The following is a 16,289-nucleotide window of genomic DNA, read 5'->3' on the forward strand; positions in this document are numbered from 1 at the left end:
GATATGAGTAAATGCAAGAATGAAATAACAATTATTTTATTCATAAAACAATGTGTATCATTACAAACAACGAGACTACAAGAGAATTAGGACACGAATCCCAACACATGAATCCATACATATTTACAATTTGGCATGATCGATTGGGTCATCTAGGATCTATAATGATGAGGAGAGTTATTAAAAATTCAATCTAATGAATTATCATGTGATGTATGCTCTCAAGGAAAATTGATAATTAGACCTCACCAGCTAAAGTGGGGATTGAATCACCTACATATTTAGAACGAATTCATGGTGATATATGTGGACCCATTAACCCATCAAGTGGACCATTTAGATATTTTATGGTATTAATAGATGTATCCAGCAAATGGTCACACGTGTGCTTATAATCAAGTCGAAATCTTGCAGTTGCAAGATTACTTACTCAAATATTTAAGTTAAGAGCATAATTTCCTGATTATACAATTAAGACCATTCGTCTTGATAAATATACATTGTTCAAAATAGGAAAGAGAAAATGGTTTTAAATGAGGCACACGTTTTTAAGAAAAATATATGAAATCATAATATTTTTCAAATACCCACGACTTTCCATATTCTTCGATTTCTCTCTCAAAACTCTCTATTTCAGCTCATTTTGGCCAAATCCCTCTATCTTAGATCTTCAATTTTTTCGGGCCAACCTTCTCAGATCCTCACCGACGACCACACTACCAAGCAGAGACAACAAACATGCTAGTGCCAAGAAAGTGGACGACAAACGACGCGCAAAAGGAGGATGACAAACAATACGCGAGGGGAGGACAATGAACAACGGACAGTGAGCGACTTAAATTGACAACAAATGGCGGCACGAAGCGGCCAACGGTTTGTATGGCAGTACGACTAAAACGACAAACAGTGGCATGATTCGGACGACTCAAATTTTCAACAAATGGCAGTGTGAGAGGAGGACAACAGCTAGCATGGCGGATGGTCGAGCCAAGGATGACTGGCACGACAGCAGACGGTCAAATCAAGGAGCACGAATGACAACAAAGACTTTAAGAGGAAGAGGGCATAAAGATGGGGAGGGTTATGCACACAATCCGAAGATAACTTTTTCTCTTTTATTTTTTTCTAAACCTTAAACATACATAAATACGTACATACATACATATATAACTCTCATTTTAAGGTTTTAACCTATCGTTCTCCATCTTCTAGTCCTCTCTGTCTCTACCATTCCCTTCTTTCTGTAGAACTTCAACTTTTGTTTGTCGTTCTAACTTCCCACCGTTTGTCCGCTCTATTCGTTCGTTGTTCGTTCGATGCGTTAGCCTTTGTCTTTGTTCTAGACCTCTGATGCGTCAACTGAAGTTCTCAACCTTTGCCTACACTCTATCGTTCTCGTGTGTATGCCACTGGTCCATCGTTCGTCTACCGTTTTGACTTCCCATGTGTTTGTCATTCGTCCGCCGTTCATCTGCTAAAGTTCAAGTGTGTCAGCCTTCTTCTTCGTTCCAGACCTTCGGTACATCAGTTGAAGTTCTCAACCTTTGCCTGCACTCTGTCGTTCCCGTGTGTCTGCCATTGGTCTATCGTCTCGACTTCCCATGTGTTTGTCATTCGTCTGTCGTTCATCTGTTATCATTCAAGGTTTGTGATTTGAAATATCAAACCACCATTTGTCTGCCTTCCTCTCTGACATTTTTTTTTTAATTTCAGATCTCCCATTCTTGCTTCTCAAATTTTAGATTTCCAACGATCGGTTTCGAGGTTTGTTCAAATGTAAATTCAATTGTTGCAGTTCTATAATGGATTTGTGGAACTTTTTTTTTTTTTAGTTTTTATGCGGGTGGCTATTTTATGTGTTTGGTTCGTTGGTGGTTTATTCATTACATTACTTTGTGGATTTTTCTAGTACTTGTGTTGGTGGCTATTTAAGATTTTTGTACTTGCTTTATTGATTGGAGATATGCACTGAATAATATAAAGGATCTTAGATTTGTTTTTCTAGTTGGTGATGGTTCTATTTTGAGTCTTTGACTATAGTTTCTTTATTTTTATAGACTATGGACAACAGTAGTGGACATCTTAGTAAAACTAGTCCTAGTCCCAATCCTAAGCCCTAGTCCTATTCTTCCTCCTTCCATTAATAACACAATTGAAATTGGGAATTCAAGTAAACCACCACTACCTACTAAGAAGAGACCTAGATCTACTAAAACAACCTCCACTATATGGGATCACTTCACAAAGTTGGCAAAGAATAGTACTAGGTGCACGTGCAATTATTGTGGCAAAAAGTATTGTTGCGATACTACTTCTTGTAGGACTAGCATATTATGGAAACACTTAAAACATCAGTGTAAGAAGTATCCATATAAAGAAAAAGAAAAAGACAAACTATTTTGACTCTTCAACCTTCTAATAATGAAAAATGTGGTGGTAATTTTGTGACTACATTTTTTAGTCAACAAGCATGAAAAAGAAGCATGTGCTAAGATGCTATTTGTTGATGAATTGTCATTCAAATTTATAGAGAATGGGGGTTTAGACATTTTTGCAGTGTATCTTGTCCTAAGTTTGACCCTCCTTCAAGAGTAACAATTGCTAAAGAGATCCATCAACTTTATCTTGAGGAAAAAAAAAGTTGAAAACATTTAATTCTCAAAGGGTTTGTCCTAGAACTGACATATGAACTTCGTTGCAAAATGTTAACTACATGATACTCACTGCACATATCATTGAATGAGTTTTGTATAAAGTTTTTTTGAACTTTTGTCAAGTTGCTAACCATAAGGGTAAGACAATTGGCAAGGTCATTGAGTGTTATTTGTTGTAATGGGAGATTGTTAAAGTCTTTTCCATAAAACTGTTGATAATGCAAGTTCAAATGATGGGGCTCTTTCATATATTAAGAAAAGACTTAGAAGCTGGAAAACCCTAGTCTTGGAAGGTGAATCAATACACTTGAGATGTTGTGCTCACATAATTAACTTGATTGTGAATGATGGATTGAAAGAAATGCATGACTTCATCGCTAGTATTTGTAATGCTGTAAGGTATGTTAGATCCTCTTCTAAGAAATTGACAAAAGTTTAAAGCTTGTGTAGAGCAAGAGAAAATAGAATGCAAAGCTCATATTTGTTTGGATGTGGAAATAAGAGGGAATTTTACTTATCTTATGCTTGAGCATGCACTCAAATTTGATAAAACTTTTCAAATATTAGAGGAAGAGGAGTTGGATTATCAGGACTATTTTGCGGAAGATGATCATGGAAAGAAGAGGCGACCAACCAAGTAATTCGAAAAATGATGAAATGTTTGTCATGTTTTTTAAGGTGTTTTATGATGTCACTACGAAGATAAGCGGCTCTTTATATGTGATTGATAATTCTTACTTTCATGAGATGTGGGGTATTAATGAGCTTTTAATTTATTGGAGCAACGAACATAATTCTATTTTGCATATTATGGCTGTAAATATGAAGGTAAAGTATCACAAGTATGGGATTCATTTGACAAAATTAATAAGCTTATATTTCTAGTTGTGGTGCTTAACCCTCAATACAAATTGGATTATGTAAGCTTTTGCTTTGAAAGTGTTTATGATGATGCTATGGCTAAAGCTCTTGCTGATGGGATTGAAGCTTATTTGATGTGTTTGTATAATTTTCAAAATGACAAGTTGATGGCTTTGGTGATGATTTGAGTGTCCAAAGTTATGTTTATAAACAAGTTGAATCAAGTGATAGTTCAAGACTATTGAGTTTGAGAATTATCGTTGAAACTGACTCAAATGGTCTTGTATTATCACGATACAAGAGAAAAAGAGAAGAAAAATATACTTTAGAGTTGAGGAATGATGTGGATCGATATTTGGCTGACCTTTGTGAAGAACTAAGTGATCATTTTGATGTTTTGAGTTGGTTTAAACTAAATGGCTATAAATACCAAGTTTTATCAAAAATTGTTCATGATGTTTTTGTTGTTCCAGTGTCCATTGTGGCTTCTGAATCAGCACTTAGTACAGGAGGGTGGATTATTGATTCTTTTAGAAGTTCATTGTCACCTAAAAGAGTGGAAGCTTTGATTTGTACACAAAATTGGATCCGTGGCAAAACATCCTTATTAGATCTTCCTCCACGGCTTGAAGAAATGGAGATTTGTTAAAATTAAAAAAAAAAAAAAAAAAAAAAAAAATTAAGAGTGGTGAATGATGTCTCTAACTTAATTGTTGTTCGTTTGTTGCAATTTACTATGTATTTTTATATGACATTGTATACCTTTATATTGTTTTTCTAGATAATGTCAAGTCCTCCATCACAACACAAAAATGAAACGCCATGGGTTGATAATTTTCATGATAAGTTGAATACTTATATGATATATCTTTTCATTTTTTATTGTTGGTTTATTTTATCTACTTACTTAGAATGTTTTTAAATTTTCAGGATTAAGTTGAATGCTCGGATGCTAATAATTGTGGGTTTAGAAGTTTGATTCATAGTTTAGTCGTTAACTGTCGTTATGTAATTCTATAGGATTAGGAACTATGTTATTATATATTGTATTCTATTAATGTTGTATTTTATGTTTGTGATTGACTATGATTCATGGATATCGATATGTTGTTATGTATTGTAATCTATTAATGTTGTACTTTATGTTTGTGAGTGACTATGATTCATGGATATAGATATGTTGTACTTTATGTTTTAGAAGTTTGATTCATGGATATGTTTGTGACTATGGATTCATAGATATGCCAATTAATGTTTAAAAACTATTTTATGTTTGTATTTATCTTGGATCAATGTTTTTATAACGATTGGATTGTTGTAATGTTTCTAGATCTACCAAAAATAGGGAGGAAAAAAAGAACACAACCCGACAACCCAACCCAACCAATTGGGTTGGGTATCCTATTCAGGTTGCTCAGGTAGCCAATCCGAACTTTTAAGTTGGTCTAAAAAATACCCTTAACCCAATCCCCCAACCCGTGTATATCCCTAGTTTTTGCTAACCATTTATTTTCAAAAGTGGGTTTTTTTCAAGCTTGACAATGAATTTCACATGTGGAAGGTCTCCCCCACATTTATAACTTTCAAAACCATAAAACCAACTAAATTAAAATAGCGTCAAGGTAACCATAGCTCAACTGGCATACAAGCGTGTTGGTATCCACAAGGTTGGTTTGTAGTTCGAATCCCCCTACGCTAATTATGCTGAAAAGAAAGACCAAAAAAAGAAATACTAATTTGGTAATTTACCCAAAATTGTAACTTACTTAAAACTATGGCGTTCAAGGAAATTGGCAAGCACCACATCCCTCTCCAGTCTCCATCAAAGATGGCTGTCTCCAGTTGGTGTTGACAGTGTACCTACCTCCTAATTAATCCAATCATCACCCCAACCAAAATTCCAAAAAAGACTGTTACCTCCACATTTGGCAATTATCATAAAACCTATGACCTTACCCAGAAACTACAAATCATTCTATTTCTACAAATCATTCTGTTTCCTCTATCTTAACCAAAAACAAAAACCTTTTGAAAAAAAAAAAAGAATTAGAAGGGGCATTTTACATTGCAAAATTATAAATTACAAAGATGGGAATGAACATATCAATTATCTTGGTCACCTACATGAATTCAACCTTTTCTCCCTCATGAGGGCCCCATGGCTTCTAAGAGATACTAAGAATACATTACATCCTAATGGCTTGAATTGATGTTAACAGAACAGAAAAATGAATCATCCAGTTGGCTTAGCATTTTTTACCTTCGCGACAGAATCCGTTGGTATCGCTAGGAACCGAGCCTGATGAATGGTATCTAAGCCAGTTGAAAGCTTCCTTTGAAAAACATCTAGATCTTCTGCTTCAGGACCTGGCGCAACTGGACCTTATGGCTTTCCATCCTTGCTTCCAGGAGCTTTGCCTTTAAACTACCCTTGATTGTGTTGCGAGGGATGCATCCTTTCTTCCCTCGCGTTGTGTGACCGTTGTCCGAGTCAGGAGAGCTCCACTGTCCTGCTAATTCTGGAGGACTAATACCGCTTCTCACCGAGCCACCATCTGCAGATAAGATACTTGCACTTGATAATCTTCCATTTGAGAGCCTGGCATTTATGCCATCAAGTGAGATTAGTTTGTATCCTTCATTGTTTGAGCAGGATTTCCAAAGTCGTGCAATGGATGATATCTTCTTTAATTGCTTTGATGGAACAGAGCAGACTTCGCTGATTTCAGTAAGGGGTGAGTCTCCACCTCCATTTCCTTCCCATTCTGTCCCGCTCACCGAAGCATTACTCTCTCGATGATTCTTTTTGACAGATGCAATACTCTCTTCTGGGGAATTGCTTGAGCCCTGATCCTCTAGATGACTCACAGTTTCCCATCCACTCTCATCTTCTTCTATATCACCATTATGAGCAATAAAGGAATTCGTATGTCTCTGGATGCCAATCCTATCAGTCACATTAGCTTCAAGATTCACAGTTTGGACTTTAGAAGCATGATTAGGTGGGCTGTATGCAACGCACTGTCCGATTTCCCTCTCATTTGATTCTCCGAAATTGACATCTTCAAACACAGAGAAGATATCATCTGGGTTTGAAGGTTCATAAACAAATTCTGAGACATCTTGAATATTCACAGTAGCAGCAGCTTCTCTAAGCAGTAAAGCTTTTTTCATCTCTGATACATCTGAGGTTTCACTTCTCAACCTTAAGAAATCTTCAAGGTCAGCTACTAGATTACGCATCTGTGAGTATTTCTCTTCAAGTGCGACCTTGGCATCAACCAGCTTCATTTGAACGCGTTCCTCACGCCAGACCTCAGCCATCTGTAACATTCTTCGTTCTTCGTCTACTTCATCTCTCACTTTCATGGATTCTCTCTTCAAAGCTTCTATTCTTGCTTTGTCTTCACCAATTTCCTTTGCAAGTTCATCACATACTTCCTCAACCAAGGATCTTTCCTTCCTTTCTTTTTCACAGTCTTGCATAAACCGCTTTATGGATAGTTTAGCATCCGCCAACTCATTTACCAATTTCAAATTGATCATTTCCACCCTTTGTCGGGTTTTCTTTTCTCTGTTCAACTCAGCCTTTATATCATCAATAAATGCCCTTACTTTCTCATGCTCTCTGCTCCGCCATAAGGCTTTTTCTTCACTGACTTTCCTCAAGAAATATTCAAGCTTCTTTTTTGAAGCATTACGCTCAGCTTGAAGTTCCTCAATCCGCAGGTGGGCCTGCTCTAGCTCAGCTTCAAGCGCAGAAAGGGCCGAAACAGCACCTTGTTGATCAAGAAGTCTCATTTGGTTGTAAATCTGACGTGCTTCAACTGGTGTTTTCAAGCATGCAGGTTCCCACTTTGTTGCCCCCTCCATTGCTGAGTTTGCATATTGAAATGAGGGCTCAAACTGACAGCGCAAACCAACAATTTACAGAACAGGGTCATAAAATCACTAAGTGAATATAAATAAGAAATCAAAAGAGAATGTAGAACATACCATATATTAAATGTAGAACAAACTATCTATTATCTAATTTATTGTGACAAGAACACCTTACATATTATTAGTTACTAATCAATTCTATTCAACCTTAACTAAAATTTAAAGAATGTATTGCAAATAAAATAGAAGGAAATGATTTATTATAAAGTAGGAAGTTATCTAGTTGGAAAAGATATCAGATAACCAGTTTGTTATCTGATTCTGAAAATAACAGGCAATATATGGTACAAAGTTAAACTGACAGATATATCTATATCTCATGTTATCGGAAAATCAAATATTTCTATTAAACTGGTGTATAAGAAAGAGTCAAACCTTGCACAACAGTCCATTTCTTGAACCGGATACAGAACGCGGACTTTGTAATAGATCATTCATTTCAGAATTAAATGCTATCTTATCATCAGGATGGAAAGCTGAAGCGCCAGAATGACCAGTGCAAGGCTGAAACGAAAAGTTTCAAGATAAAATAAATGAATAAAGCTGAGGCCTAAATCTCAAGAACTGAATCAAAATATTTGCTCTGTTCAACTACAAGGTCAACCAGGACCACGTATCCAACCATTTGCAGCAAATAATAAATATTGATCCTAGGCAACACAACTGAATCATCTATGCATGCACTCCCAGTTTCAGGTATGGTGATTAAGCTGTTAATTCCTAGACTTGACATTGTTTCAAGCAATTCAAAGCAAAGCTTAAACAAACAGAATCATAGAAGAAGATATGATGACATCTATAACATCAATATTTTTCTTACAAGTAAAATCCAGCACATTTAATTGACATAATGAATTATCCAAAATAAGAAGGATGAGAGTCAATTCCTTGTACATCTGCATACTTCTTTACATAATCAAAATCAATATTTTTGTCGTTACAATTACTATTGATGACACACATTTAAATGCAAAATTTCACTGTAATAGATCAGACCAAAAAGCAAAGCTCAAACAAACAGAACCAGTGAGGATCAAAATCATATTGCATTATAAACCATCGAACTTCCATTTGCAACATCTTCAACTCCAGAGATTGAATCAAAATTTCCAATACAGAACCTAAACGAACAACTGAGATCTTCTAAACCCAGAAAAGACAGCAAAAGTTACCTGAAACCCTAGAAGATCCTCCGTCCTCCGGTGGCCGCCATTCCTCCCTCCACTAGCGACCGCCTCCTGCAGTTGCAATCTCCAGATTCCAGCCGCGAGCTTCCTAGCCGAAACAACGACTTTCCTTCCTTTACTTCCTCGAAACCGAGCTCTCTGGCTACTTTCCAGAGGCAACTTCTTCTCATCATCCTCCTGCTGAACTCCATTAGCTCCACTCCCAGGGTCGTCTATCTTCCACTTAAGCAAGGGCGTCTCAGGACGGCTCCGCTTCCCAACCGGAGCAACAACTCTTCTGACGCGAGCTGGACTTCGGATTCTCCGTCGTGTGGCCCGACTGGAACCAGGCCTGTAGTGAAGATCCAAATCTGGGAGTTGGTTTAGTGTAGGCGGGAATGGCGCCGGAAGCTGCGGCTTCTTCGCGGATACCTTAGTCATCTCCGGCGAGAGACTGCCATTGAACAAGATGGTGAGATTGGCGGTGGATTTGAGGAAGAAAAATGGTGGGTTGAGGTTGAGATTGAGGTAGAGGTCTGACTATGGAGGTTTGAGGGATGAAAGATTGTGAGAGAGAAGAAGAAAAAAAAAGGTCTGAGAGGATTTAGTTTGAAGATGGCGATGGAGAAAACGACAGCCATTAGATATACGTTCGTACCGTATTATACGGTGTGAGCAGCTCATTGTATACGCATCTCTTTTCTTCTGTATAATTGCCAGTCCCTCCCCACCGCCGCTGCATGCCTTAAGCTTAAAATATCAACTCCTTCCCTTTTTTTTTTCTTTTTTTTTTTTCCTTTTTTTTTCTTTTTTAAATTAATACTCTACCCCTACCCACCTTCTCCCTCTCTTTTGACTTTTTCAAATTTTCAAATTTGGTTTTTTTAATATTCACGAGTATTCGACCCAGCTTTCATGAACATATCGAATAATATTATGTGATTACTGTATAAAATATAAATACATGTTTGAAAGTAATTTTGAATTATTAATATCATATTCGAAATTGTTTTTGAACATATTTTAATTTCATGAAATTCGTGTTCGAAAGTGTAAGACAAGACATTAAAGTCACATTTATCAATTCGTAATGAAAATTAGATCACATTTATACCGATTAAATAGTAATCCATCAATGGTCATGTAAAAAGTGGACTCTAATTGATTACGTTTGTTGTTGATTACCTACTTCCATAATGATGTGGGGTCTACCTTGAAATTTGTTATCAAATCGTGTAATCTGTTTGAGGAATAAAAGTTGTTCAATTTGCCGTTGAAAATTACGTGGGACCCACTACCTTTACTATTACCGTTACAGATATTGTTAGTGTAATAATATGAAAATTTTTAATTAACTACATTTATTGTTACCTTTACTAGTATCATTACTGTTAATTGTTATTGTTATCATTACTGTTACCTTTAAGATCAAATGGTAATAGTAACAGTAAAATGTGACAGATTCATAATTTTAGGTAAATACGATTAAAAGCAATCCAATTGTGTTTGCGATTCAAGTCTATTACGATTCATCCATCAATGAAACTCATTACGATTACACTAAGGCCACGTTTATAAACAGTACTAAAAATTTGTGTAATTGGAATGAACCACAATCGCAAAACGTAATTGAATTGCTTTTGATCACGTTTACTTAAAATTATGAATCTGTCACATTTACTGTTATTGTTATCATTTGACCCTACTTGTAAGGATAATTGTAATGGTAATAGCAACTGTAAATGTGACAGGTTCATAATTCTCATATTGTAACAGTAACAGTATTTGTAATGGTAACATTAATACTAGTGGGTACATGTAATTTTCAAATGCAATCAGATTGAGCACCCCTCATCCTTCAGATAGATTACTCATTTTGATTATAGATGAGGAGGTGCATCCTACAGTTCATTACGATTACAAAACACAGGTAAACAATAACAACAGTAATCAAATGGAGTCCACTTTTCAAATTACCATTGATGGATTACGTTTCACCTAGGGTAAAATGTTATACAAAAATTACTTTTGGTATGTTTGGGAGTAATTTTGAGATGGTCAAAATCATTTTTTTTTTTCTTGCCAAAATCACTTTTCTTTAGAATGATGGTGATTGACATGAGCTAAAAATGATTTTAGAAGATTCTAAAATAATTTCAAATTGATTTTGGAGGAATTAGTTGATAGGTGATTTTTATTAAGTGATTACCGGCAATTAATCCCAAAATAGTTACCTAATTCAATTTTTGTTTAAATATTATTGGTTAGCTATTTGTGAAATTATTTTTTAAATTTTAAATACTAGAAGAAACAGACATTATTTATCATTAAATTGTTTATAAAACAAACAATTATATGCATTTTGAATTTTTCTTTCAATATCTATTATAAACATTCATCTTACTCAAAATATCAACCATGCATATAAGAATTTAACAATAAAATAAATGAAAATAAATATTTACCATAATTATTTAGTTAAATAATAATTTCTCAAATAGAAAATATAAATTTGAGTAATTGGATAATTTTAAATTCACTTTTAGAACTAAACATAATAATTCAAAATCACTTTTAAATATTTGAAAATCACTTAAAAAAGTTTGGAACCAAATATAAATTTGATTGTTTAAAAATCAATTATATAAAATCAATTGTATGTAAATCTTTTTTTCTGAAATTGCTACTCCAATTGTCATCTCCAAATGCACCCTTAAACAACTCATCTTCATTAGAATCATTTTTCTAAAATCACTTCCAGATATGTCTTAATTCTGTTGCATTTTGTTGTTTTGAATTTGCTCGTATTATTATAGTCTTTGTGCGACTTCATTTATTATCTTTGTAGCTTTTGAACTTATGTAGATAATCAAAGTTGAAAGTAATAATGATCCAATTAAGATATAAATTTTGTATTTGTTGGCAATTCAATTTAGTTATTAGTATTTTGAAAGTTTCACTTTAGTTGATAATTTTAAATTTATCAAATTGACCATTTTCTTATGCTAACATGCCAACACATTTTGCTTCCCCTTTTTTTTTTGGTAACATTGGAAGAAAACCATGCATAAACATTCAAATAAAACATATACCATGTAGGACAATTGCCAACTTTTATAATTTCTAAAATTATAATGACTAAGTTGAGATGATCAAAAGTTAATTATAGGGATTAGAGTAGCAATTTCATCTAAAGCACCATACTTGTTATACATTTGCAAATCAACATTAAAGTTCTAAAAAAAATCCATTCATCCTAAATAATAACCATAAAAGTATATGTGTGAAATTAATCAACATCATTTCGGTTGTTGTTTTTTTTAATACGACATGGGGTAGGAATTTAGAACCACATGACTTTGGTTATTGAAAGATATTTAATTTATGTCATTCAACTTACGTTCACTTTGATTCTCAATTTTCGTATTAAAAAACAATATTAATACTTGACGTTTAAATTATTATTGTTTAATAAAAAAAAATCAATGAAATGACTTTTGAAGAAAAGTGGTCAATTAAATAGTTAGTTCTTTATATGAATCTCATTTAAATGGTTAATTCCTCTCGAAATATTCTGAAACCTTTTAAATCAAATAAACTAAAATGACATATATTAAAGTATTTAATTATGTATACATAGGAGAGTTAAAAAAAAAATGCTAAAACTCATATCAAATTATTCGTACAAGATCATTATACTTATGTATGAAGAATTTTAAGTGACTCAAACATAAACATATCTTTATACATATATGTGTGTATATATAAATGTATTTCTTTCCCCATCTATGTTTAGTTCATTAAGCATTTTTTTCTTCTATTTCTCATTCTTTGGAAGACAAGTATCATCGAGCTATGATCCCACAAAGAAAATTGACATATCTATTTATCAAGATAGATATATATTAGCCTTTAACTTTGTAGTTCAAATATATATCTCAATTTTTCATATTAATTATCGTTGAATTAAACTCACGTTAACAAAATTATTATTATTATTTTAAAGAGAATGGCAAACTTCCTCATTAATTGGTATACCTTTTTAGAAAGTGATAAATATTCTCTAAAATCATGACAATTCCTCGAGAATAAATCATGGAGACAATAATAATACATAATATTTAATGCATGATTCAAATTGCTATATGTCATGATAACAAATAAAAAGGAAAAAGCTTACTCTTATTAATTACAGAACTTTCCAATAAATGGACTGAAGACCAAAAATTAATAATTTCATAGCTGTAGTAAATAAATAAATGAGAAGTGTAGGATACAAATATTTATGAGGAGCCTTCAATTTGAGGATATAATGATTTCATTTTTCTTTTTTCTTTTTTCACTCAAGTCATTTTCAATTTATTCAATATCCAAATTAAAAAAACAAAGATTTTCTTCGGTAACCATTAAAGAGGCAACGAGAAAATTTGAGTGTTTAATTCCACCCAATTAAATCTTCTATTAATATCATACATTAATTAAGTTGGGGAAATTATTAAAAACAAATTAATCCATTTAACTTAAACACAGAATTTCGATTTTTAGGTTCCTCCGGTGATCATTTCAATTTTTTTATTTTTATTTTTTAAATTTAAACTTATTTTCTCCTAATTTTTGTATCTTTCTTATGTACAATGGTTGAATTCTTAGTCGAATTCTAAAAACAAAAATAAATTTTTAAAAATTACTTTTTTAGGCTCCGTTTGGTAACCATTTTCTTTTTTGTTTTTGGTTTTTGAAAATTAAGCATATTTCCTCCCTATTTCCTATAATAATTTGCATCTTTCTTAAGTATCATGGTTGAATTCTTAACTAAATTTCAAAAATAAAAACAAGTTTTTAAAAGCTACTTTTTTTTTTTACTTTCCAAAATTTTGTTTATTTTTTTAAGTTAATGGTAAAAAGTAGATAAAAGAAAAATATATATAATTTTCAAAAACAAAAATCAAATAGTTACCAAATGGGACCTTAGTTTTCAAAATTTTGCTTGATTTTTTAAATCATTGGTAAAAAGTAGATAACAAATGAAGAAATTTGGAGGTGGAAGTAACGCTTATATGCTTAATTTTTAAAAACAAAAAACAAAAAAAACCAAATGGTCTCAAACAAGGCCTTAAACTTTCAAGCACTTTGATTTGGTCCTCGATTTTTCATAAAAAAGTCATATCAAGTATTTTTATCAAGGAAAAAAAAACACTTTTTTGTCCTAAGTTTTAAATCTAGATTTCATTTGAAGTTTACATCCACACGCTATAAGTTAGTCATGAGCATAATACAACCATAATTGACATCTACTACTTTTCTTGAGGCAAGAGGTTCAAATCCTCATATTGCACTCATATTTAAAAAAAGTGGATGTTTGCACGAAGTTTTTGGAGAAACATTTTTCATGGAATTGAACTTGAGTTTTTGTTGATTTTATGTGGACGTGGTTAGATCTTTAGTATGTGATCCATTGATTTTCTCTGTTGAATGTGTACACTTGATTCGAGGAAGTAAAGCGTGTGGATGCCCTTGAAGTTGAAGTTTTGAAAAACTGTTTGTATTTTCACAGGACTTTAGTCTTCAAGTTTTCAATAACTTTAAGGAGTATTCTAATTGTTGGAGAATTCTCTCTAGATTTTCTAGAGTTTCAAATTTCTAAACCTTTCAAATGAAGGAGAATTCCTTCATTTATAGAATTCTAAAGTAAGTTTTGTGGGTTTGAACTTGGTTGATCCATGAACTTGCCTTTTGGGCCCAATTAAATGGATCTTGGGCTTGTTTGGCCTTTGGGCCAAATTAAACCTATTTTTTAGCATAATTGAACTTTGACCAAATTAGTTTATTCCATCCAAAAATCATGACGAAAACACACGGCATCATCAAGATCTAACAACCCTTGTCTTCAATTTCAACTCTGAACACATGTTGCCTTTTGATTTTAATTTGTTCCAAATGTGATAATTTATAATTTGTCATTAATTTGAGAAATAATATGACAACTTGTGATTGATCCAAAATTTTTTCATTCAATCGTAAGCAATGCCTTTCGCAAAACAAATTTAAAATTTTGTTATTTGAAAATTTAAGAGTTTATCCCCCTAATGTAATAGTAGTTTAAACTTAGATTAAACTATACATTTTAGTATTTACTCATAAAAAATTTTAGATTAAATTACATGTTTAGTTTTAAACTTTTAAATTTATGTTTATTTGATTATGAAGGTTCAAAAGTATTTAATAGGTCAGTAGATTTTCAATTTTGTATCCAATAGGTCTTTGAACCTTAAATATATCTAATAAATCTGAGCTTTCAATTTTATCTATAATAAGTGGTCCCTAACATATTTGAAATTTTAAAAACTAATTGAACTATTAAATATACATTTTAATTTTATGTTTAATAAAATTATAAACATTCAATTCAAATCTCGTAAATTCGTAAATGTTAAAAAAAAACTATTAAATAGGTCAAGGACATATGAGAGAGACAATTTATTGAGAATAAAATAAAAGTTTAAGAGCCTCTTAGCACATTTTATAAAGTTCAAGGACCTACTAGCTAGATACAAATTTGAAAGTTGGAAGGATGAGGTAGACACATACCTCAAAGTTAAAAGATTAAACTTTTAATAATTTAACATAAAATAATTGTTAAATTACAACATATATTCATTCTAATATCTTATATTATTGTATATATACACCAAATTCTAATTGTGGTATATATTTAATCCTCGAAAACTTTAGATCTGTTGTAAACTTGAGGAGCACAACAGAAACACAAATATCAATAAAATATAATATTAAAATAAATACAATACAATATAATATAATAATAAAATATAATAAAATGAATAAATATTAAAATAAATAAAACAACAAAAGATGAATTTCTCCACTTTCTCCAATCTTTTTGGATTGATCACCAATATGCACGTGTCTTCTAAAACTCACAAAATGCCACTATTTATAGCAAATTAGCAAGTAGAAGGTGAATTATATGGAGACTAATAGTGTGTAATCTTAAGACATATGAACAACACATGGGGTAATGGATAAGTGATCATGACCAACTGACACTAATAATGGGTATCTACATTACATCTAATTTAACATATTTATAATACTCTCCCTTAGATGCTCATTATATATGAAATATGTCTCGTTAAAGTCTTACTTAGGAAAAAAACCCACTGGAAAAAAATCCTAGTGAAGGAAAAATAGTACATATTTCATATAATTTGATACTCTTAAAAAGAATACAGTATATTTACTCCTCCTCATGGAAATATCACTTGAGGTCTCTAAGTCACTACTTCCAATGTTGTGCACCAATTTTTCAAAGGTTGTGGTTGGTAATGATTTTATAAACAAGTATGTCAGGTTATCCTTTTGAGATTCTCATATAAATATCCTCAAGAGATCCATATAAATATGTTGTGACTACATCCATAAGATGCATGTTCAGATTTCCATACACAGTCAGACCAATTAAATATATTAGTGTAATTGCATTTACCATTGGAGAATATGTCTCACATAATCAATACCAAGTTTTTGTAAAATACCTTCTGCAACTAGTCTTGCTTTATATCTTGTGACCTCATCATTTTTGTTTCTTTTCCTCACAAATACTCATTTGTATCCCATAGATTTGACACCTTCTGGTATTTGGATTATT

The 16,289-nt window shown here is 32.4% G+C and overlaps 1 protein-coding gene across 1 annotated transcript; it reads right to left on the bottom strand.

Annotated features, from left to right (window-relative positions):
• Positions 1–5,541: 5,541 nt before the first annotated feature.
• On the bottom strand, positions 5,542–9,345 carry LOC120091168 (uncharacterized). The gene is made up of 3 exons (XM_039049059.2): positions 8,630–9,345; positions 7,833–7,961; positions 5,542–7,421 (listed from the first exon to the last, which is right to left on the bottom strand). Exons 1-3 carry the CDS (start codon positions 9,062–9,064, stop codon positions 5,862–5,864), a joined length of 2,124 nt encoding a protein of 707 aa, XP_038904987.2. The 5' UTR covers positions 9,065–9,345; the 3' UTR covers positions 5,542–5,861.
• Between the last annotated feature and the right edge of the window lie 6,944 nt (positions 9,346–16,289).

Source organism: Benincasa hispida, chromosome 11, assembly GCF_027475165.1.
Source record: "Benincasa hispida cultivar pf3 chromosome 11, pf3_genome.v1.1, whole genome shotgun sequence".
Taxonomy (NCBI): domain Eukaryota; kingdom Viridiplantae; phylum Streptophyta; class Magnoliopsida; order Cucurbitales; family Cucurbitaceae; genus Benincasa; species Benincasa hispida.